General features: G+C 41.0%; 1 protein-coding gene and 1 long non-coding RNA gene across 2 annotated transcripts; both read right to left on the bottom strand.

Annotated features, from left to right (window-relative positions):
- Window positions 1–3,204: 3,204 nt before the first annotated feature.
- On the bottom strand, window positions 3,205–5,390 carry LOC130166613 (uncharacterized). The gene is made up of 3 exons (XR_008827170.1): window positions 5,092–5,390; window positions 4,533–4,622; window positions 3,205–4,170 (listed from the first exon to the last, which is right to left on the bottom strand). It is a non-coding gene; the product is annotated as an uncharacterized LOC130166613 (long non-coding RNA).
- Window positions 5,391–16,879: 11,489 nt separating this feature from the next.
- On the bottom strand, window positions 16,880–20,619 carry adra2a (adrenoceptor alpha 2A). The gene is made up of 3 exons (XM_056367537.1): window positions 20,339–20,619; window positions 19,567–19,992; window positions 16,880–19,383 (listed from the first exon to the last, which is right to left on the bottom strand). The coding sequence occupies exon 3, from the start codon at window positions 19,189–19,191 to the stop codon at window positions 17,929–17,931; it is 1,263 nt and encodes a 420-aa protein (XP_056223512.1). The 5' UTR covers window positions 19,192–19,383; window positions 19,567–19,992; window positions 20,339–20,619; the 3' UTR covers window positions 16,880–17,928.
- Window positions 20,620–23,559: the final 2,940 nt, after the last annotated feature.

Genomic DNA, 23,559 nt, shown 5'->3' with positions numbered 1-23,559 from the left:
TTAAATGCAGCTTAACCGCCTTACTGTATCAATGCCCATGTTGCTAGGGCTACTAAACAAGATAGGGCATTGTTTTAATCTACAAGTCTATTTACAATTTAACCTCAAAACTGGATATTTACCTCTACTGAGGCTCTTGTATTAAAACCATCTCCATCGGTTGTAAATTGCTTTGCTCAGGGCAACAGACATACAACCTGCTCTTGGCGAGTGATTACCAGTGGTCCTGGTTCCATTCACTGCAGCGACAGGCACTACTGAAAACTGAGCCAGTGTCTTCAACACAGCTCTGTTTAGTCTCTGTTTAGTCTGATTCAGTTGCACCTCTTATCACCAAAACTAGATGGTCGCAAATGGCGAAAGTGTAAACTGATAGTCTTCTATCTCCAGTGGCACGAGTGTGTACTGACTTACATATGTGCTCTGTCTACTGCTAGAGCAGCATATTTCTCTTACTTGATCAGTAACAATCAACATAATCCTAGATTTGTTTTTGACACTGTAGCCAAACTTATTGAAAAGCAGTTGTCTCTAAGCTGGTCATCCTTTACGTCTCATGATTTTAGAGACTCTTTCAGCAGTAAAATAGATGATCTTGCAGCCCACATAACAGTAATCTTTTTGACCATTTTCAATGTGCTTTTTACAGCCTGTCACTCAAGTGAAACTGCACTTGCTAAAGTTGGTGCCTAAATTGATGTTTTAGACCAGGATTTTCATCTTCTAGGAATCCTAGACTCCTCTTTCTCTCTCCTCCTCAGCGTGTTTGCTTTCTTCTCCTAGATATCACCATGCTTTTGGTTTTGGCTTTGCATCTTGTATGTTTGATGTAGTCTGTCCTCTTTCCAGGTCTTCATGGTGAGAGGAGGTTGTCTGGCTCAGGTCCAGTGGTGTGTTGGCCATTGGGCATAGCGGGACAAATCACAGTGGGCCACTGCGTCGGTGGGCCAGGGGACTGTGAAATCAACCCATTAAGTTTTTACCAGCCCTGTCTGTATGCCTGTCATTCTGGGTGCACGAGAAAGCATGCTGCATGTGTATTCCAGGACTACATTTACATATGTAATCAACATGATCCAACCCAAGCACCAACCTATCTAAGGTCAGAGGGTGTCATCATGGGTCACACACCCTCTGGCAAATTTGTGATATTGGGTTATATAAATAAAATTTGACTTGACACTTCAGCAACAGTTTTACAGATAAACAAAGAGCTGTTACCTGTGTTCAGGCAGTCCAGGACTCAGAAATACTGTCATACTTCATTTATCTGTCAAAATGGAAAAGCCACAAATTGATAAAACAGCCTCTTATCTCATTAAAAGAACGCAACGATCTGTGTAAAGCTATGGGAGGATTGCCTCCCTCTCATTCTCTCTCAATCTCTGTGCGTCATGACAACTTTTCCATTTAGGAGGAAAGCATTGGAGTGACTCATGTGGCTGTTGCTTTTTTACATAACAAGGTGTTTTATTAGTATCTACTCTGTTCACATTGGCGAGATTTGGTGGAGTGGGGTTAGGGAAGGGGGCTGCTAATGCTAGGAGCAAACACTAACCAGGAAAAATCTCCCATTGGGGGGATGAATGAAATACAATGTATCAAGTGGCAAGCGGATATTGCAAAGGCCGAAGTCTTATAAGATGAAACCATTTGTGCAAATTAGATATTTACTCATCTTTGGGAGAAAAACAGAATAGAGCAGATAGGTAGAGTCTGATGTAATGTGGATTCACAGCACAGACCAGACAGTGTTTAATGATAATGTCTAAATTGAGAACAGACCCTGGGGTTTGGTTTGCACTGAACATGTTTGTGGCCTAAAAACACTATAACCATAACCACCAAATTACTGCCATCAATAAAAATAAAGTCCATTATAGCGTTTGGAGTATTAGATGTTGGCACAAGGTGTTCATGCCAGCTCAGAACACACAGCACTGCCGACACTGTTGCATTCACTGTGTTTTATCATATTACAGACTCATTACGGATAGTAATTTGACAAACCTATAACAGGATCTTATACACAAGTAAATAAATAATAAAACAATAAATAAATAAAATGATGCATTAAACTTTACAGTGGCCATTTTTGGCACAGTTAACCCTGAGGTTTATGTCAGAGTTGCATTTGCATCTCAAAAGCAACCACCATCTGTGAATTCATGGAGGTCCAGAGAAAACCGCGCTGTACACAAGCAGCACATAACTACTGCAATATACAGATGTCAAGAAAAAATTGTAAAGTGTAAAGAAGTGTTTTAGACCTTTTCATGTCCTCTGATTGGAGTGTCACTCTGAAATGGAAAAATGTTCAGTTAAACAAACAGAGCTGCTACAAAATTTGCTCCTACATTTTCTACTAAATAACAAATCAGATGCAAATCTTTTTACAAAATAGGGATGGTTAGATCGTTAACAAGCTACAATTATTGGAATACCAAATCAAAAGTGGTGAAAGACGTTTTCAGACCCTCTATTTCGCTTTATAGCATTTTCTAGCTCATTATTCTTGGTTTTCCAGCTCACCACTTTGTTTTGTTTTACTCTCACAGCTCTCATAGTGTTGTTTTCAGCTGCAGGAGGCAGGTGGAAAAAGCTTTGATAAACCCACTGTACACAACCTGCTGACCACCAAACAGCAGACAGACAAATTCAGAGACTATAGTGGAGCATTTAACAGTTGAAGAGGAATTGGTAGACAAACTCTATGTAGAGAGATAGAGCTGGCAGCAGCAGCAAAGCAGCAAGTGTGAACACAAAAACTGATACGCCTGCAAGTTGTCGAGTCTTGGTCCAACTGAACCGCAAACATGTGGCTGCGTCTTTCTGATGTTTCTTCTAACACAACAATCTTGATACGCACTGCTCTTTCACCAGTTACTGAAACCATGTTGGTACAGAGAGAGTTTGGATTAGCACAGCCGCTAACACTGTGTTAGCCACAGCCAGTTACAAGCTAGCAAACAAAATAAACAAATAACTACAGTTTCCATTCTGATACGTCTTTAGTCACCAGAATTCCTCACTCCTCAAAAACTCCTGAGTCTGAGGCTCAAACATGTGCAGTTGATTCTCCAATGTTTCCTCTCTTAACCATCTTGATGCGCACTGCTCCTTCACCTGTTACCCTAGCACCAGCATTGGTGGCCTGATCAAGGATTTCTCAATGAAGAAGCAATCACAGACATGCTCCCAGTCGCAAGTTTTCCATTTTTTTTTCACTTTTTATTTGGGAAAACCAAGTTAAACAAAATATTACTCATGGCAGAATATTTTTACATAGTTTAAAACAATATCTGGAGAGGAACTTTAATTTTTTTGTGTTTTTTTGCTGATACTTAAGTAAACCTAAATGTTCAGACTTTAGTATGATCTCTATAGTCACCACAGCAATCTGATAAGTAGAGTGAATTACAAAATTTCCTTCTGAAGCTCAGTTCTTAAGTACTTGAGTAAATGTAAATGATAATCAGGCAGATATCTATTAGTCTATTAGTGAACAAGCACATTGAATGACCTCTGTGCACTCAAAGAAATTTGGAATGGCATTTACTTAAAAAAAAAAAAAAAAAAAAAGCCCAGTAACAATTTCCAGTTAAAATTCTTTGTAATTTTTTACAAAATATTTTTTCTATCTACCACTACCCTACAACACTATTATAATATGGATTTGTTGCATTTTCACTATGGGCTACTTTTTAGTCAATAAGACTGTATTACCATAAGGCTTCTACTAAACATGAAATAATAATAAAAAATAATGTGTACATTCATAAGTTAGTTCTGCTCCCAGTACTGTCAAATGTTTTAACAACTGTCATTAAAAGACAAAACATTTTCAAAGATTTAAACACAATGAAGTTGGTTGAGAATCTTGAGTGGAAACATTTACGCTAGAAGTTTGTTGTGCAAAGACTGGACTTTAGGAGACAGCTTCACAACATCAAGCTCAAGAAAGAGCTTCTGAAACTTTGGTTCGTGACTCCAGTTCACTGTGTGGATAAAGTCCATGAGCAGCCAATGCTGCACTTTTACAGTCACCAAGAACCTCTTTTCCCCAGATGATGATCGACACACGGGCAGGGATGTGGCCTTCTTGTGCTGAATTTCCACAACAAAGACATGATAAGCAGAGTCCTCTTTGATGGTTTCTTTGCTGACATCCTGTCAAAAACATGAATCAGTGCTCAGAAGTCAATGTACTACACATATTTTCTAAAGTTCCTGTATATGCAGTAGGTGACTTACTGGGTAGAAGTGGCCAATCAATAGTCTACACATAAATTAAACAACAGAAGTAAGATGCTCAGAGCAAGACACTGGATAAATGCTGGGTAAGTATTTAGTTAACTAATGATTTTGATTAATTTACAGCATACAACGTTTAACTGGTACTGTATGTTCGTGACTACTTACCTGTAAAATATTAGTATATAAATATTAAAATTGGATTATTAGGTTGGAAAAAAGACAAGTTCATTTTGGTCAGAATAAATATCAGAAAATCCCAAATTTTCAAAATTTACCTGGTGGTCTTTAATAAGTTCCTCTCCAGACTCTCCAAGTAACTCCATCAAGCAGTGGATGCTGACATCTCTTCTGCCTTCAACATGTTGCTGTTAGACAGAAGTGAATTTAGAGCAGAAAACAATTTGTAACTGCACAATACAAATGGAAACAGAGTGTTAGCCATTCTGCAACATTATTTTAACAAGACAAGTTGAGAAGGGTGTAACTTGAAGGTAAAATCCTACAAGATAAGTTTAAACGCAAAATTTGCAGGAAGGTTTGTAACCATGGGTCGCTGCATCTTTGCAGCGTCCCGCCCTCACAACCAGCTTGTTGTATTGGTTGGGGGCTACACACCACTGCCAACCATGCTAAAGCCCGGAATCCCCGAAGTAAAGCAACTCACGAGAAAATAAGAAAATACAGACAGAGGGCAGGGTCGCAAAGAGCAGCACATGTGCCGCTAGCTAGCAGGGTAAACTAAACAGCTAATGCTAATGTTAAGTATTCAGTACACAAACACTGACTTTAACCGACGAAACAATAGGAATGTACAAAGTTAATTATACAACCTACCTCCGTGGCTTCGCATCCATGAATTTCCTCATCAAATGAACGACAAAACCAGCCGCAGTTCAAGTCTGTGGTCCCAGGCCAGGTCCTGTTGTTTAGGTGACTCTGAAGGGGAAAACGAAAAACTCTCCTCTGACGTCATTCGTTGAGCGCGTACAAGGTTGCCAGGTTCAGTCCCATCACCCAAGTAAATTTTTCTTTCTTGTGTCAGGTTGTGCAGTCAGTACAGTAGTTTAGCTAATATTACTTGGTGTGAACGATCAGATTTACATATGGAAATGAGGACACATAATTACAAACAAACACCAAGTAGCAGATTAAATAGAAGACGACGTTTTAAAGTAAAAGCACTTAAATATAATTTTTTTGTAGAATTTAACTAAATAATCAAGGTAAAAAATTACAGGGTCAAAAAATCATTCTGTTCAGATGATAGTGTGCTATTCAAATACATTTCCCTTGCCTATTCTATCTCCTGTCTGAAGTAGCACAGAAATGAATCATGTCTTCTCACTTAAAGTGTTAAGTTTTTAAAAAGTCAAAACCTCAGTATAGCTGCTGCAGTTCATCTTCACCCCTGTTCAAACCGTCTGCTTGTTATTCCTTTAATGGTGTTTCAGTTTGCAGAGTGAAAGTGCACATTTCATGAATACTCAATTCAGTACTTGACAGATTTTCTTAATAAACGGCTTACTTCACAGAGTTATGGGATTATATAGCAACACTAATAAAATTAGGTAAAAACCACACAACAGATTCAAATTGAAAACCAAAACCCATTTAAAGAAAGTCAGTTAAAGCCATGGTAACACTGACAGACACAAGCAGCAAGAACCACAGAGAGAGAAATAAAGCAATTATAAAAAAGGGTACTCTTAAGGGGTACAAGGGTATAAAATGTGTTCTTTTAAGAGGGACTTTTTTTATTGCTTCAACACCAGTTGAATTAGACACACACACACACTACTACACATTACTGTCAGTGATGGGGTTCAGCTCATGTCCCTGTCTCTCTTATTATCTTTGTTTTATGATGGACAGACCTTCCTCTGAGTAAACGTTGTAATCTCTCTCTGATCAAATATCGCCGCAGGCCCCATGTCTGGAGGCCATACCTCCATACTCCCTTAAACCACCTATGTTCATTTGCTTTTTGTTTACAACCAACAAACCTATGTCTGCTCCAGACAACAAGAAAAAGTCTATTTTCCTGTTTGTTCCATCTTTTTTGGGCTGTCGTTTGTAGCCTTCCAATGCTTGGATCCAGAGAGCTGCATTTATTTTTCCACAGCAGCAGATTTAGCACGGCGAAGTGCTGCAATATTAATTGTACTGTTTGTGAATGTTCCTGTTTGTATTGCATCTCCCCAGTGTCACATCCGAATGAAAAGTGAAAGTTCATCATCCGCCTGCAAAATAACACTGTAATGGGAGTAAGGATCCAACACCTATGGGAGGTCCCTGAAATTACGCACAAGGTCCCTACAATTGAATCCCCCTCTGGTAATACTATAATTCCTGTCCACCGAAACGTAGCAGTGATTACCTGCCTGCTACCATATGTGTGGGAGACAAGGGTCGAGGGTGTGTGTGTGTGTGTGTGTGTGTGTGTGTGTGTGTGTGTGTGTGTGTGTGTTTGAAGAGGAGGGACTCCAAAAATCGTTTGCAGTTTGTCTCTTATCTCCAGGCAGCAGTCACATCCCCCTGCCTTGTGTCTGGCTTGTTGTTTTCATATTTCTGCTACAAGTTCCCACTTAGTCAAACAGTCACAAGGGAGGAGAGGTCGCCAGATGCAAGAGGAGGACAAGGAGGAGGAGAGAGGATGAAGAGAATGAGTAATGTAAGGAAATGAAAGGAAAGGAGAAAAACTGAAAATTATAAGACAGGAGGAAAAGAGAGACAAGAACAAGGCAGGTAATAAGGCGTTAGAAAGGTGGGAAGAGCAGAAGAGTGACAGAAAGGGAAAAGTAAAGAAATCAGAGGGAAGGGTTAAGGATAGGAGGGGTGTAAATATAAGGAGATAAGATGAGAAGAGAAGAAAGGAGGAGCGTAAAAATAAGGCTAAAGGTAATTAGATAGAAAGGAGAGAAAAGGAAAAGGGAAGGAGAGGAGGAGAGAAAAGGAAAACACATAGGAAAGAAGAGAGAAAGGAACAGGAAAGAAGTTGAGAAGAAGAGGAAAGTAAAGGAGAGGAGATGAAGACAGGAAATTGAATTAGGAAAAAGGACGAAACAGTGGGCAGGAGGAGGAGAGGAGAGGAGAGGAGAGGAGAGGAGAGGAGAGGAGAGGGGAGGAGAGGGGAGGAGAGGAGAGGAGAAGAGAGGAGAGGAGAGGGGAGGAGAGGAGAGGAGAGGAGAGGAGAGGAGAGGAGAGGAGAGGAGAGGGGAGGAGAGGGGAGGAGAGGAGAGGAGAGGAGAAGAGAGGAGAGGAGAAGAGGAGAGGAGAGGAGAGGAGAGGAGAGGAGAGGGGGTGGGCAGTTCCAGAATAATCTTGGCTGTTTATCACTTAATCCCCTCAGGAGAGCTGAAACCCGGTGAGAACTGACTACTGTTGAACCCTGGACAGACTCCATGTGGAGAGGCAACACACACACACACACACACACACACACACACACACACACACACACACACACACACACACACACACACAGTCTGGAGGAGCCAGCTATGATCATAACTCAGCAGGGAGCTAAATGTTGAGGACTATTACACAGCAGCTTGCCACCTGCTCAATCAAAGACCTTTCTGACAGCAGAGATATTCATGGAAATATGTTCAGTGACAGTTTTCATGGCATTAAGAAATAGATTTCTCTAACTGTCAGGATCTTGATGATGAACAATGATGACTGATAGCCAGAATGTAAACATCCGTTCGCTGAGCTTGATTGACTTGTGACATGTTTTATAAAATGGGGACAAGGTTTGAGAACTGTTTCCCATGCATTTCTAAAGGAAGGACTTGGATTTTAAGCATCACATCATGTTGAGAGCACTACTTTGATGTGTTTCTATTTCTCTTGCATGTTATGAGAGATTGATGTCTGTATTTCCCTCAGTTAACTCCCCCATGGGCTCAGTAATTTCCCCCCAGAAACAAACAACAACCCGAAAAACGCAAACAGGAGAGAACGAGAGACCACGCCGGATGTCGTCCTTCTTGAGCCTGGCTCCCATTTATTCTTTTTCTTTTTTTTTCTGCTCTCCAGACCAATGCTGACTGGCTTTTTCATGCACAATCGAAACACAAATGATTATCCCATCAGTATTCACAGCCAGGCCCTTTCCCCGCTGCTGTCTACCTCTCTGCTGCCCATGCATAGCCGTTTCTTTCTGTCTCATTTTTCACATTCTGCATCTGTTTTTCCGCCCACCACCAATGCCCCGCTGAAAGTCTCAATAAATTCAAGAATGAAAGAATTACATAAAAGAAAGCAGAAGTCTGACATTAAATCTGTTCTCGTATATGACGGGTATTTTGTAGTTTCCTCAAAATATATCCACAAGGGATGAGAGGGGAAGAGGCAGATGGAGGAGAGGTTAAAGGGGAAATACAACGTGGAGCCTTCAGAACAGATCTGGGAAGCAGAATCTTTTCTGTCTTACTACTGAGATCAAAATGTGTGGTAGTCTTGAGTTTTACTCCTACACTCAAGTTAACACTCACACACACACACACGCACACGTGCACACACACACAGACGGACGGATGGACAAACGCACACCAAGACACCATGCTGTGTTGATTAACAGTGCCCTGCGAAACTGAGAGCAAATAATCCGGCTCCCTGCAGACTTTCTCAGAGAGCCATTTTAAGGCTGACCTTTGTTGAGAAGAGATGCTATGAATTCATTGGCATAGTTTAAAAGCATTTCTGCTGAGCACAACCTGAGCAAAGATCAGAGAGCAGAGGCTTCATAGAGGAAAGTCTCTCAGATATAGTTGTCTATATAAGGTTAGAATAGTATTGTGTAATAAGGGGCCCTCTCCTTTTAAAACGGTACTACATATAGAGCCCTGGGTTTGTGCAACAATGCCTTATGTTCTCTTTCACAAATAGCAAGCTATTCATACAGTATAATGCAGTCTAATGTGCTGCAACCAGCCTTTGTTATCACTTCATTTGAAGGAACAATGCCGACATGGTCGCAAAGTCCAGCTGTAGCTGCCACTTTCCCCTTGTTTCAACAAAGCAATATTTGTCTCCCACCCGATTTCTGTTGTGCAATTATGTTTCACGTTTCACAGCTCAAACATTTACAAATGCGTGCTCTCAGGAGAGCATTGAACTCAATTTGTGGCTAAGCGCTATTTGGGAGAGGCCATGCTGCAGGAAAGAGTAAGAGAAAAAGAGTTGTTTTTTTTTTATTACATTTTTTTTTAAAAACACAATGTGAGGCACTGTGGTTGTGTGTTGAGGGAAATACATAAAAGCAGTCAGTCAAAGTGAAGAAGCACAGATTTGCTGGTGCTCTATTTTGACACATTACAATATGCAGCTGTTTTTGTAATGACTTTTTCAATTATGCACAATGTCCCAGGGGTTCCAAACCCATACGCTCCCAGCCGCTCCACTGTTTAATGTACACACTGCTTGGCTGCTGTCGTCTGATTTGCTGGGAACGTTCCAGAGAGAATACCAGTGGTTTTCTTCCATTTGTGTTTGCCAGCCACATAACCCAATTCACCTATAAATATGGGCTATCATGTCCATTTTCCATGTCTGGGCCTCAGACTAATTTACCACTGGCATTGATATGAAAGATGAGCCTTTTGTCTCAGGGAAATAGGATTATTCTCAACAATGGGAAGGGGCAGAATCACATCATCTTTGACAAAAAGGGGACTGCTACATGAGAAGATGACAGTCAGAATGCAGTTTGGGTAGGATGTAATATATACAGGAATTAGCAGGGCAGAATTTGTAGAGGTTTCATCTTGTCATGCAAATAGAGCAGAAGGCTTTAGCATATACATGAGATGGAGATGTGTTTCCCCCCAAAGTGGTCTGTGTACTCTCTTCACCGTCTCTCTTCCTCTCTGAATTTCTCTCTTTGTCTCTTTCACCCACTCTCTCTGAGACTCAAAACACACACACACACACACACACACACACACATACACACACACACCTAATGCTTGCGAACCTTTGGCTGTAGTCTCAATTAGCTGTTTGTTTTGACAATTTCAGAATATCCCGGGAGCTCCCATGCTACATTTTGTGTCTCTATCTCGTGCTGTTTGTTTTTTTACTTCTTCCTTTCCACCGTCTCTTTTTCATCGTTATTATATTTCCACTAACATTTCCATCCATCCATCCATCTCCCATAAAACAAATGGGGTCCATGTCATCATAACACCCACATATTAGATCATAATCTACACCATTTGGATTTATGCTCACTGGCACACCCCTTCCAATTTTCCACGATACTGATTGCCTATAATGCATTTCTTTTCCTATGATTTGCAGGCTTCCACTTTAGTTGCACTGAAAGCTTTAAACCACACATAAAATACCATGCTTCTGAATTATCCATATTTACCAGGCGCTGACGTAACTATTGTGCTGATGATGTATTTATAGTGAGCACCTATGCAGAAACATGGCTTGGGTGCTGTAGAGGTGATGCGCAGATAGATGAGAGTGGGAGTGCCATTGAGATAACGAGGGGACTCTACCTGACGTGACATGACAGCTTGAATTGCTTCCACAAATGTGTATAATTACATTCTTACAGTGTGGTCTTTTAACAGGAGATTATCTCTCAAATTTAGATAACGCCTCAGACAAAACTGCAGGAGAGCAGATCAGAAAACTGTGAGGCTGCTGCCTGTTAGATGAAAGTACGAATAATAATGTGGGAGTGGAACAAACCACAGAAACTAGGTTACACAGCAGCTACTGAAAGTGATCACAGAGACACTTTCTCTATAGTTTTATGCATGACCACACTTGTTGGGCCCATTCAGTACAGTGACCCTGATATTTATATTCTGTTCCTTTACACTGTGATTCTACCACTGCTGCTTCTTTTGAGAAGAATTTCTTTTTCCAAATAAACTGTCAAAGGATAAAAGGTGTCATTTTGTACTTATAATGAGGGAAATTTGTGATTTGACTTTTTGGCTGAGAATGGACACGACTATATCTGATAACTGAAGGGCCACAGTAGAAAAGCACTCTGGAAATAAGGTATATAAGGCCTTCGTGGCGTTTTTATAATTTACAACCTCAGCTTGAACAATGAACAAGAGACTAACAATGGACAAGAAGTAATTGAACAAAACATTTGTTGCTATGGCAACTTTTTTGTTAAACTATAGCTCTGTTCCCTTACAGCTACATGAGGCTACATCTGAGGCAGGCCCTTAAAAACCTCCATCATCTTCGACGACTTTCTTACTATGAATGATGGGCTCCTATATGAACACACAACTTCCTGCCAAAGTAATGGTGGTTTGGTGTATTTCACCAGAGATAGCCTACCTGTGTTTGTCTACACCCCTGCCCCACAGTTCCCTACAGATGCTCACAAGATATCAAATTGTTTCTCCAGTCACTCAGCTGCTGTCTGAGATGTTTCAGCCATTTTCAGATGTTTTAGCACCCAGATATGTGTGTCAGAATCCATGCAAACGTAGTTACACATGTACCTTTTGTTTAACATCTATACTGGCCGACAACAACTTGCATTTCACTGACATGTCCCGAAGCATCCTTTTCCTTTCTTTTTTGTTTTTTAAAGGTGCAGGCAAGGGTGTTTCTGAAGGTATCCCGTAATCAAACATGACACCATCCGACATCCCCATCTGCCAGTTCTAACACTGCATGGTATAGAGGACGTGGAGAGTGGCAGAATAGGGGATATAAATGAATGTTTGGGAAGGTGTAAATTTACCACCAACACAACTTACTACAACTAGTCCTCTGCGTTCACTCAATCTTTCCATTGACAACAACAAAACAGAACAATCCATTACAACAAAGTGAAGCAGCAGCAGTGAGTGAGCTGGACTCATCAAGAGGTCTTTAGCATGTTGTATTTGTTTGGTATAAAACACTACAGCCCTGTCAGGTTATGTACTGTGTGTGGTTTATTTAAAACACCTCAGAGGATTTCTGGAAACTGAAGTTAGTAATTCCTTATGCTATTATATGGCATGAAGATGTGCACAGGAAACAATGCCTTTTTGTTAATCAATGAACAGAAATGGTGATGAACAATGTTGCTATTGTACATTAGATTATCCTTCCAGAGTAATCTGCAAGATTTCTGCACCAGCATCAAACTGCAGTTGTGACTTCTCCTGTTCACGGTGCCACAGTTGCACCATATTAACAAAGTTTGGTCTATACATGTTCCTTTAGCAAATATTCCTCGATTATTTGCACTATATAGCCAAAAAAAAATCACCTTATCAAGTCACAGTCACGCCTCCTGAAAAGTCTTTTTACCAGCACACAACGATACAAAATCATTTTTTTCAGTTTGAAATATATTTTGCATTCATGCAAACTGAAGCAGCCCAGTCGGCTTTAGAGAAATAAACTGCAGAGTTACAGCATGATAAACTTAAAGATAAACATCAAAACCAAATTACATTTGGCTCTGTCTCTTTAAAAACACACACGCACACAAACACTTTGCCAAATTCATGATGAACACAACAAGCTGGTTTCATGAAGTCATCGTCATTAAGGTCCGCAGCGATGAAACAGTGGAGTGCTCAGGTATAATCTCCTCCAAACGCCCACCGGCCTGTCCATCAGTACACACTAGACAGTTATTACAGACACTACAGCAACCCACTTCAGCTGCCCTCTCTGCCTCACACTCACTTTGCTGTTCTCGTGTCACCGAACAGATATTCTTCTTTGCTGTCTGTCACTTGTGGAGAGACAGGGAGTTCCAGCACAAAGAGACTGAATAATGGAGAGAGAAAGCGCTCAACTCTTTGTTGCTTTTATCTGGAATAATTACAGAGCCACACATTGTGCTAGGGGCTGGAAGTGTGTTGGTTGTTTTTCTAATCTTCCACCTCTATTAAAAAACTCTGTTAAACGCTCCCTCATAATACTCTTTTAACCACTCTTGTGCCAAAACACCACTGGGACATTAGTTAATAAGTTAATCAAGTTAAGTTAATCAATGGAAATGGCCAGTTAGTCAACAGAAATTGAGTTAATGACTGTTTAGATTAGGTTGTTTGTTCCAAGGGTTTTCAAACTTTTTCATATCAATTCGACGTAGAAAATCGACGGCAGCTGTCCCTGATATTTTGTTGGTTTAAGGTTGTGTTGTTATGTAACTGAAATCTAGCATCTCCCAAATTTCTCATGCCAACATCTCGACATGAGCAAAATCCAACATCAGCTCAACGTCAAAAAGTCAATTAGCCAATGTTGGATTTTGATGTCAACACAATATTTATCTCCAGACAAAATTGAACATCTGTCCAACATTATAGTCGTAAGTGATTTTTAAAAAAAAGTCAAAAATCACATAAACTGAAAAGCTTTGACAAGTGTTGATCATAGTCACTGTTTTATTACATTTTACAGACCATCTGATGAATCAATGAATCAAAGTGCTGCTTAGTCCTGTCACTAAAACTGAACTTGAGCAGCATGAAAACAGACAGAAATCCTTTTTTATGATTTTCATGAAAAGCTGCTCAAACACTTGCACCATGTGCATCACTATTACTTTCAAACTGTGGAAGTTCTGAAACCAAGGACTGCTTCTAGTTTTTCTTGCCTCAATTGTAAATTCTTAATCCAGTTTGCAAAAAGACATATTTCAGGTACAAAGTTGGTTATTTGGGATATCATTCCCCTGCTGTTCCAACTCCTGAATGTTTTCTTTATGCAGGGCACTCGAACGTCAAACCCTGCATCCTATTCTCTCCTCAGCCAGCACGAATTACCTCGCAGGTCTAATAATCATGTTGCATAATGCCATGTGGTCTCTGGGACGATGGGAGCTGATTGCTCTCGATCATAATGAGCTCCTGGAAAATAGATTTGTCTAGACAAATTATTTTCCAGGGAAATATCAGCTGCCCAGCGTTGTTTTGTGTTTCCAATCAGTCCCAGAGGCCTGACAGCTAATCAGCCAACCATTAATGAGACTGGGACTCCATTTCAAATGATACCTCTGAAACACTTTTAAGAGTCCTCCATCAAAGAGGAGGCAGACAACTACAAGCTGACTGTTAGAAAATATGATGCTACTTCAATAATATGTTTTCGGATGATGTAAAGTACATTTTAGATGACAAATACAAACATCCTGTGAAAGTGCTACATTGAAGACAGGCAAATAAAAGTAGGAGAAAACAACAGTGAGTCATAACACTGGGAGTAATTACTGCGGCCACCTCAAATAGGCGGATGTCATTCTGAAAAATAATAATAATAAAAAAGATGTACAGGTTGTAATACGTGGGTGCCTCAGTCAACATTCACCATCATCGTTACCTTTTCACCCCAGACACCTACAGTACACATATATAAAGCAGACACGCCCATCCTCCCACACCCACATTTAAAAAATACCCCCCCCCCCCACACACACACACACACAATCACAGTCAAACACACAGATTCACATTAAGAAACAAAGACTGTCATCTCAAAAGTGAGGCAATCAAGTCAAATCCTGCTTCACCCCCACACCCCACGCCTGCATCATCCAACTGCAAATGATTGTTTGTCTTGTATGATTTTTTGGTTGCTGACATTTTGTCTCTGTCTTTTTGAATGGTAGCTGCACTTAGCCACCATGCTTAGCATTTTGGAGACGGATATGCTCTCTAACCTGATGATCCATGCCCCAATTCCCAGAGGCTAAGTGTGTGTGTGTGTGTGTGTGTGTGTGTGTGTGTGTGTGTGTGTGTGTGTGTGTGTGTGTGTGTGTGTGTGTGTGTGTGGTGTGTGTGTGTGTGTGGTGTGTGTGTGTGTGTGTGTGTGTGTGTGTGTATGCGTGTGTGAGGGGTCTGCTGACTTCAACAGCTGGCTTCTTCCAATAGGCTGTCAGCAAGCACATCCGCCTAATGATATCACTGCTGCTTGTTGATGTGCGAGGTACAGAAAGGCAGTCAGAGAGGGAGAGGAGGGCAAGAGGAGACAAACATACAAATATTTATCAGTCAGTGTCCATTGAAAAACCCTGTCACCGGTTCACATTTTTTTCAAGGGTGTCTTAGAACAAAACTCGCATGCTAATACGTACATCGAAGGTGTTAGAGATGGGAGTATAAATCCACAGTACGCATTCTGCTCAAAGATGAACTCAGTCGAATCTAAAATGAGGCTTCAATGTTTAATTAACCTAATGAACTGACTGACTATTGTCATTTTTTTCTGTTTTTAGTGTGAATTTCTCATTTTGCACTAGTCTACTATCCTTCTGCCACAGCTCAGCAAGGAAGCATTGCTAAAATGCAGAGTAAGACATAAGTAGTGAAGAGTCATACTCATCAAAGTGACGCAGTAATGTGAGTTACACAACACTGTATTCATCCAAAGTTTGCTAACACTAGCCACCATAAACTACTGGTCATACCAGACCACATCAGGCTGTGTCAGAGAAGCCTGAGTGTAACTAAGAGAAGAAGTTCATGTTTTATTGCTTATGAATTCTACTTTTCTCATGTTAGAGGAGGAATGTGTAATTATTTGTTCTACAAGTTACACACTGTCACTTTAAGAAAGTATTTTTGCTCAGAATGAGGACTATCTGTTTTGTCCCCCATCATGAGTTGCACTAGGAATGCAATTGCACATGACAAATAAGGAGAGAGGGAGTGATTACACCAACCGATAACTCTTCCAATGTTATGTAAAATGTGAGTGTTGTATTGTGACAGAGTTTAAAAATGTGAACCTATCCTTTGATTTGAAAATAAATAGCAGCAGTTTAGGTAGGAACACATTCAAGGGTCTTTCCTTCTAAATAACTTCACCTTTGTTAAGTTTTCCGAGATGGCATCTCTTTAATGTGAATGTGTTCCGACTGTCAGACACCTTCATCTCTTCTCAAGCTGGATCCCGATGTTTGACTTTTCTGTTAAGTAATCGTGTTTTTTTCCCCCCTTGTTGTTGTTGACATCATCCCACAGTCTCCCACAAAATTTCTCCTCCAATTCAAATTGAACACGGAGCGTCGGAGCCACTTCAGCAAACTTGTCTGTCCAGTGGGAGCTCACCCCATGTGTTTACATGTGCTGCAAATACACATGCACATTCTCACACGTATACACTCGCTCTTTCTCACAGGCTCAACACACTTACACACTTTGTAAACGTGCAGGGAAACAACTGAGTACGAGCACGCACACCAGGCTCTGCTGCACGAGGCGGTGGAGATACTGATAGAGAAACTCCCAGAAGAGCCGCTTAGCTTTCTGAGGATAGTGCCGCTCAGCAGTCTTCCTGACTGTCAAAAGGAATGCATCTACTTACACTACCTCCACAGGGAAAAGATATAGTCTCTGTATTCACTGCACAGATGATAGTCTCTCCTTTGTTTTATTCACTCATTCTCCTTGAGCCGATAGAGAGGGCAGAGTAAAGACAGGGAGAGAGACCAGTCAATCAGGTTCTGGTTTGACGGGCTCCATGTCTTTACTTAATGATGCATACCGTGGTAACACAAAACGGCAAATGAACCGTTACTTCTCCTCTTCCTGAGCCTTGCATTACAACTGTATTCATCATTCACAGTTGATTCATGAACCGACTCTGAAATCTGAAGCCTAAGCAAACACACTAGAGAGAAAAAAAAGATTAAAAATGTAATTTAATTTTCTGACATCTCAGATAAAGGACCTCTATCTAATCACAAACATGATTAAACCAAGGACCAAAGAACATTTGCACATATTCCATTCAGGCTCATTAAGAGCTAAGCTCTTGCAAAGGTCAGATTCAACAGACCGGAGAATTTGCACTTTTCTGTTGGAGTACAGCTGAAGGGCTAAACTCTGTTCTCCAATTCACGGTACAAGAGGACTTGTGGGTTTATCCTCCTCATCCACCTTTTCACACCTTCACATGGATCAAAACAGCTTTTCATTTTCAAAACTCTCACTTAACACCTTTTACTGAGAGCAAATTTAGACTCAAATGTTACCTATAGCTGACTCTATTGCTACCCTTTTCTCTGTTTCCCAGCTTCTATTGTTTGTTTGTGTGTGTGTGTGTGTGTGTGTGTGTGTGTGTGTGTGTGTGGGTGTGTGTGTGTGTGTGTGTGTGTGTGTGCATGAGTGTGTGGATATGTGTGTGACAACACAGTGTAACATATACAATGAGATAAAGTCACCAACCTGATGTTTTAGCTTGCTTTGAAGCCTTGAGACCAGTTCAGGTAATGGGTTTTATTCTTTAAAGAGCTGACATTTTTCCCACACTTTGTCATCATCATCATCATCATCATCATCATCATCACCACCAAAATCAAAATAGACACAAATATTCAGACAGGTTATTTTATATAGCATACTGTGGTAAATTACAACACATATCATGGACTTCACAATGTTTGTTTCTTTTATAAAAATAAAAATAACATTTACAATAAAAACATGGTTTCACTGTGGTGTTCTGTTCAGTTCAGACCTCTCTGTGCGTGATCGTGGTCGGTGTCGAGGCTGTGGGTGGTGGATGTTCTGAAAAGAAGATGCTGCACGTAAAGCTCATCCTGGGAAAGCCTTTTCAAGCAGTTACACCTAGAGCATTCACAAGCCAGTGATCCATGCACAATGGTCTATGTACTTTACAATTTATGTACAACAGTAGAAAAAAAAAGTATGTACATGAAGATGGAGTCCGTCATACATATCTTCTGGTGTCCCTCCTGCACAGTATCTTTTTAAATGACCTCCTAAAGTCATTGTTGAAGATGGTGTAAATGATGGGGTTCAGCGCACTGTTGCAATAACCGAACCAGAAGAAGAACTTGAACAAGGTGTCGGGTACAGGGCAGGACTCACACAACGTCATTAGCATGTACGTGAAGAAGAAGGGAAACCAACAGATGACAAACACTCCAATGACCACGGCGAGGACGAAGGTGAATCGCTTTTCCCGGTTCTGGCGGCCCTTCCAGCGGCTGCCTTTGGTGCTCGGCGCCCGCCTTTGGACGTCATTGTCCCCCGGTTTGATTTGGCTCAGTTTGGTTTTCCCCTTGGCTGATTTCTTTTTGATTGAGCAGGGATTGTTCACTTTGTGGTCAGACGACGACGACTCATCAATGTCCACCCCGTTGACCTCTCCTTTCTGCTCATCTGCTCCTCCTTCTCCTTCCACCACTTCCTTCTTCAGCTCGATGTCCTGCTCGCCGTTCAGTTTCTCATGGCAGAGGCGGTCATCAGCGCCCACACCGTTCTCCTTTGGGTTGGCAGCAGCGATGGTGGGCGTCTTTGGCATCTCCTTCTGCTTCCTGTCTCCTGGAGGGGCCCGCGTCCTCTTTTTAGCAATCTGGTAGATTCGCACGTAGACCAGCACCATGATGACACAGGGGAGGAAGAAAGAGCCAATGCAGGAGGAGATGACGTACCACTTATCAGTATTGATCCTACACACACGGTCCTTCTCGTTGTTTTCTTTCTCCATGGTGATTAGTGGCGGGAAAGAGATAACTGCTGCAATGACCCACACGATGAAGATGATGCACTTAATTCGGCGCGGCGTCCTCTTTAGGTTGTACTCGATGGCCTGCGTGATGGACCAGTAGCGGTCTAAGCTGATGGCACAGAGGTGGGCAATGGAGGCGGTGCAGAAAAGAACATCAAGTGCCAGATATATTTCACACCACACCTCGCCAAAGTACCAGTATCCCATGAGCTCATTGGCCAAGGAGAATGGCATCACGAGTGTAGCCACCAAAATGTCCGCTGACGCCAGAGACACCAAGAATAAGTTCTGCGGAGCCCTCAGGGCTCGGCTTGTAAACACAGCTATGACCACCAGCACGTTACCAAACACTGTCAGCAGGATCATGAGCCCCACCAGCACAGTGAGCGGCAGGGACATCTGGAGGCTGTAAGAGGCCACCTTTGGAAGAGTCAGGTTGGTCTCGTTGTTAAACTCCATTGGAGCAGATTGGCCCACTTCCTGGGTTCAGAAGAGGTTAACAAATATCATCCACCAGGAAGGACAGAGCAGGGCTGAGAAAGGCAGGAACTGAATCACTCCTCTGAAGCTTTCCCAGCCGGATTTCTCTCTTTCATCGTGCACTGCCTCCACAAGGGTAAGCACTAATTATTTAAAGTGCTGTCAGTTCATCTGAAAATATGAGGAAACAAGAGGAGAAATTAGATCTGTCGGTGCTACATACTTACACTTTATATTGACACTTATAACGTGTCTTTTATGCTATGACTATTATAATGAGCTCAAGCATTATATCAGCGCTCTCCCTTAAAAACACTAAGAAAAGAAAGCATTTGAAGTGTGAAATAATCTTACCTGGGGCAACCAGCGGTGACACAACCTCTCCAGTGCCAGAGACGCACGGGCATGAAAAAAACTGTCAGTGGGTAACTTCTTTAGGCAGATCAATAGGAAGCAGAGAAGATCCATGTGGCAGCTGAGGCGTCAACTCTTTCCTCTGTGTCTCCTCTCTCTGGACACACTATGATCCCTGTGCTGCATCTAGTTGTGCTCAGGAGCGGACCTAATAGAGAGCTAATCATGTTATCCCGGGCGCTGCCGTGCTGCTGTCTGCGTGTGGAGTCTCTCTCCTCAGTGTTAACCAGTGCGCCACTCCCTCTCTTTATAGCCCGCACGCTGCAAAAAGTGTCCCGCTCACCGGGTCACTGTGCGTCCACCGAGTGTCAACACCGACAGACATGTGGGTCTGATAACATGGGACACTGAAGGCAATAACATCAGCTGGAAGTAGAACAGTGACGGAGATTAAAAGCAGGACAAGAATGAAAAAAACGAAGCCATGTAAATGTGTCTATGCACACGTGGACATACAAGACATAGATCACATAGAGGTACAGCTCCTGAACGAAATAACAGCTACACACACAGCTACAGTAAAACAATGTGATGTAAGTTGCTTGTTATATTAACTATACGCGTATAAATCAACATGTATACACACGTTTACCTACATACATCATAGGCTACATAATGATAATAAATAAATATACATATATAATAAAAAACAATACATATATAATAGTGATGATAAAACATTTTGATGAAAAAAATTAATTGCATCAGTTACATCATGTTGACAGTGTTAGTGTTCAGTAAAGTGGTCCTCTCTGAGGTTATAGTTGATGTTGTTGGTGTTTTGCTTTAGTTTTTTCTGTCATATTGTAGGTGCTTCTGCCATTATGTCTAGAGAAGAAAGTGAAAGAAAGAAAGAAGAAGAAGTAAATACCGAGACAATCGCCGAGAGCTATTTAGATGATCAAGGTAAGTATATTTGCACAGCAGCTTTCAAACACAGAGGCAAGTTAAAGTGCTTTACATAAGGTGAAGAAATGCGGTAGATCAACATACAAATACAACAAGACAAATACAGTTCCAGTGTAGTAATAAGTAGTCTGAAACTAATTAGGAGAATAAAAGTTCAATAGAGAAATTCATCAATCAAAGTCAAATGAGAACAGCAGAGCTTTTGTTTTACAATAGATTTTTTTCAAACATCATCAGGAATTTAGTTTCTAAGTGAAAAAAAAAGTATGTCTGAATTTTTTGTCCAGCTACAGTATATGTGACCATTCATCAGTCAGTTGCTGCACACTGTTCAGTGTCATCAGTTTAAGCCTTATTTAATTTGAAAATAGGTAAGCTGGAGAGCATTAAAAATGTTTTTTATATTTCAACTTTAACTTCCTCAGCTCAGAACTGGAAAACTGGAATCAGTTTTCATTTTCTAATGAAGTGAACTGTCAGTATCTATTTTATTAAGATGAGAAAATAACTTGTGGGGGGGGGGGGGCACAAGTTGGCTTTTGTCTTTTTCCTTGACTTTACTATTTAAAGATCAAACTACTGTTGGGACAGACATTTTTTGCAGTGCAGCAGCTGGACTCCGTTGCTAAGCAGCAACCAGAGCCACACCACCTGGATATCAGCAGAGGCTTTTTATTACTTTGTCCAAACTTAATTTATCTATCCACCTTTTACACTTCATGTGTAACACAGGTGGGAGTCCCCGGACATGGTCTGGAGCAGACCTCAGACTGAGTCACAGACCTGTATGTGAGGGAGGTTTGCCTAAAGGAAACATCTGAGAGGGTACTGTGGGGTTTACAGGTGTGACTTGGTAGCAGCGATACAAGCAGGCGCAGGTTATATTTCACCCTCACAGTGCTGAGGTCTACGTCTAAAGAAATGTAATCTCTTGTTGGGGAGTCTGGAAGCTTCCCACAGTGTGTATTTTGAATGATTGTGGTTGGCCTGTAGGTCCAACCCGCTTTTAGACTGGCTGGGAGCTGTAACATTTCTTTACTGTTCATCACATGACGTAGCTGTGCGTAGGGCTACATTTCTAAAGCTACACAGGCCTTCTCTGTGTGTAAACAGTTTCACATGCACAGCATGATGTGTATTTGGTGAAATCCGTGGAGTCAACACTGATCTGCCCAGAGCTGTTTAACTAGATCATATTTAGCTGTCATGTGATGTGTACATCATGTCCACGAATAGCTCCATCTTGTTTAATTTGCCCACATAATTAAGATGCGGCAGGTGATAGCCGAGGTTTAACAGTTCAACTGTCTTGTTTATTAGCTGAAAACTGGACTGAGTTTTCAATTTGACTGACCAGCAGTAAGCGACAGTGTGCAGGAGATTTACACTTTTACAAGTCACTATAAAACTGAATGTGATTTAAAACTCACTAAATAAATATGTATTGAGTTAAATATTACTGCTACGTGTTACAAAAAATGTACAAAAAGATTCAGTTTCATCATTTATAGCAAAGTTTTCTGTAGCTTACCTGTGATCAAGTTAAATGGTTTTGCTTGTAGCCAATATCACTTTGAAATCACAATCCAACTCTAATTCCCTCCACTTTTGTAGATGGATAACTGATCATTGTTTCCAGCAAATACACAAAAAGGAAACAACATTTCTTTAGACCATCAGGGGATTTGTAATTTTCCAAATTTCCTGTAACTGGAGTTCCTTCTTACCACAAAGGCTGTGACTCTCACTTACACAGTTCAATCGACTGTTTGTGTTTCTCTTCTGTGGTAAAATTAAAACTCACTCAGGGAGGTTCGACTCGAGGGGGACATTCTTGAGAAACTGGGGAGGACACAGCGTACACTCCTCACCGTGGTCACATTCGGTACAAGACTCAGCATGGTGCCCACTACTTTTGTTTTAATGTAGTTTCTGCTACTCACACACAAATTCGACAATGACTTGATGGTGTTTACTGCGAGTGTTTATACTGCTGTCTATGAAATAAAAATATTAAAAATATAGGTCAGGAACGAACTCAAAAGAGAGAAAAAAGATAAGTCCTCCGAGGATCAGTGGTACAATTTTACAACTTGTTTTTTCAAAGTAGTGTTTATCTCAGTTGTGCCTTTTTCTGTCTGGCCTTGATTATGAATTTAATATTCCTTTAATATTACATTTATTCAATTTCTGCTGTAAGTATGCAGAATTTTCTTAAGAAATTATGATGTGAATGATTTGAAAAAAAGACCATTTAAAAATCACTCTTTTAGATGTTAGATGCGATCTCTTCTTACGAACACTTGACATCCGAGATGTTTCTTAATAAGAAGGACGGTGTTCAAGTGGAACTTTTCCACTTAATTAATTCCAATACATTTTTTAGTCAGTAGAGGTTAGTTAAATATGCATAAACATGAAATTTGTCTACAATTAAACATACAGCTCAACACACATAGGACAAATTCCAATAGATGAATTTACTTGGGCTTAAATGGAGCTTTTCTTTCAAGGAATTTTTTTTCCTGTAACTTGTGTTTCCAGGAAACTTAGTATCTGAAATACAGCATTACCTCTAATCTTTTAGTTCTTTTTACACCTCAAAACGAAATAATTGAAGTTTGTGGAGGATCACACACACACCTGTTCCTGCAGGAAACGGAGGCGTGTCACCTGACCCTGAGGAGGATTTTCAAAACCTGAGTGTTACTGACATACATTTTCACTTTGCATAACATAAAACCTGGTGGATTATTTGATATCCATCTACCAGCTGAGTTCAGGAACCACAAAGTATCTGAAAGCTGTGTGTGAAAGGCTTTTACCTGGAAATGAATATTTAAAGCGCCCACCTGTGAGACAGCGTTCTCTCTGTCTCTCACTCTCCACACACACACGCACACGCACGCGCCTCATTTCAGCGTGATAATCCTGTCTGTCCAGGCTGGTAAAATAACAGCAGCCGCATGTCCGCTGCACTGGCTGGCTGTTTTTGGGTAAACATCTCCTTGTCTTGGCGCCTGT

The sequence above is a fragment of the Seriola aureovittata genome, chromosome 3, assembly GCF_021018895.1.
Source record: "Seriola aureovittata isolate HTS-2021-v1 ecotype China chromosome 3, ASM2101889v1, whole genome shotgun sequence".
Taxonomy (NCBI): Eukaryota; Metazoa; Chordata; class Actinopteri; order Carangiformes; family Carangidae; genus Seriola; species Seriola aureovittata.
Note: the sequence above shows the minus strand (reverse complement) of the source record. Positions and strands in the feature narration are given on the sequence as shown.

Coding starts and splice junctions, on each gene's coding strand:
- adra2a (XM_056367537.1), bottom strand. CDS start 19,191: ATGGAGTTTAACAACGAGACCAACCTGACTCTTCCAAAGGTGGCCTCT.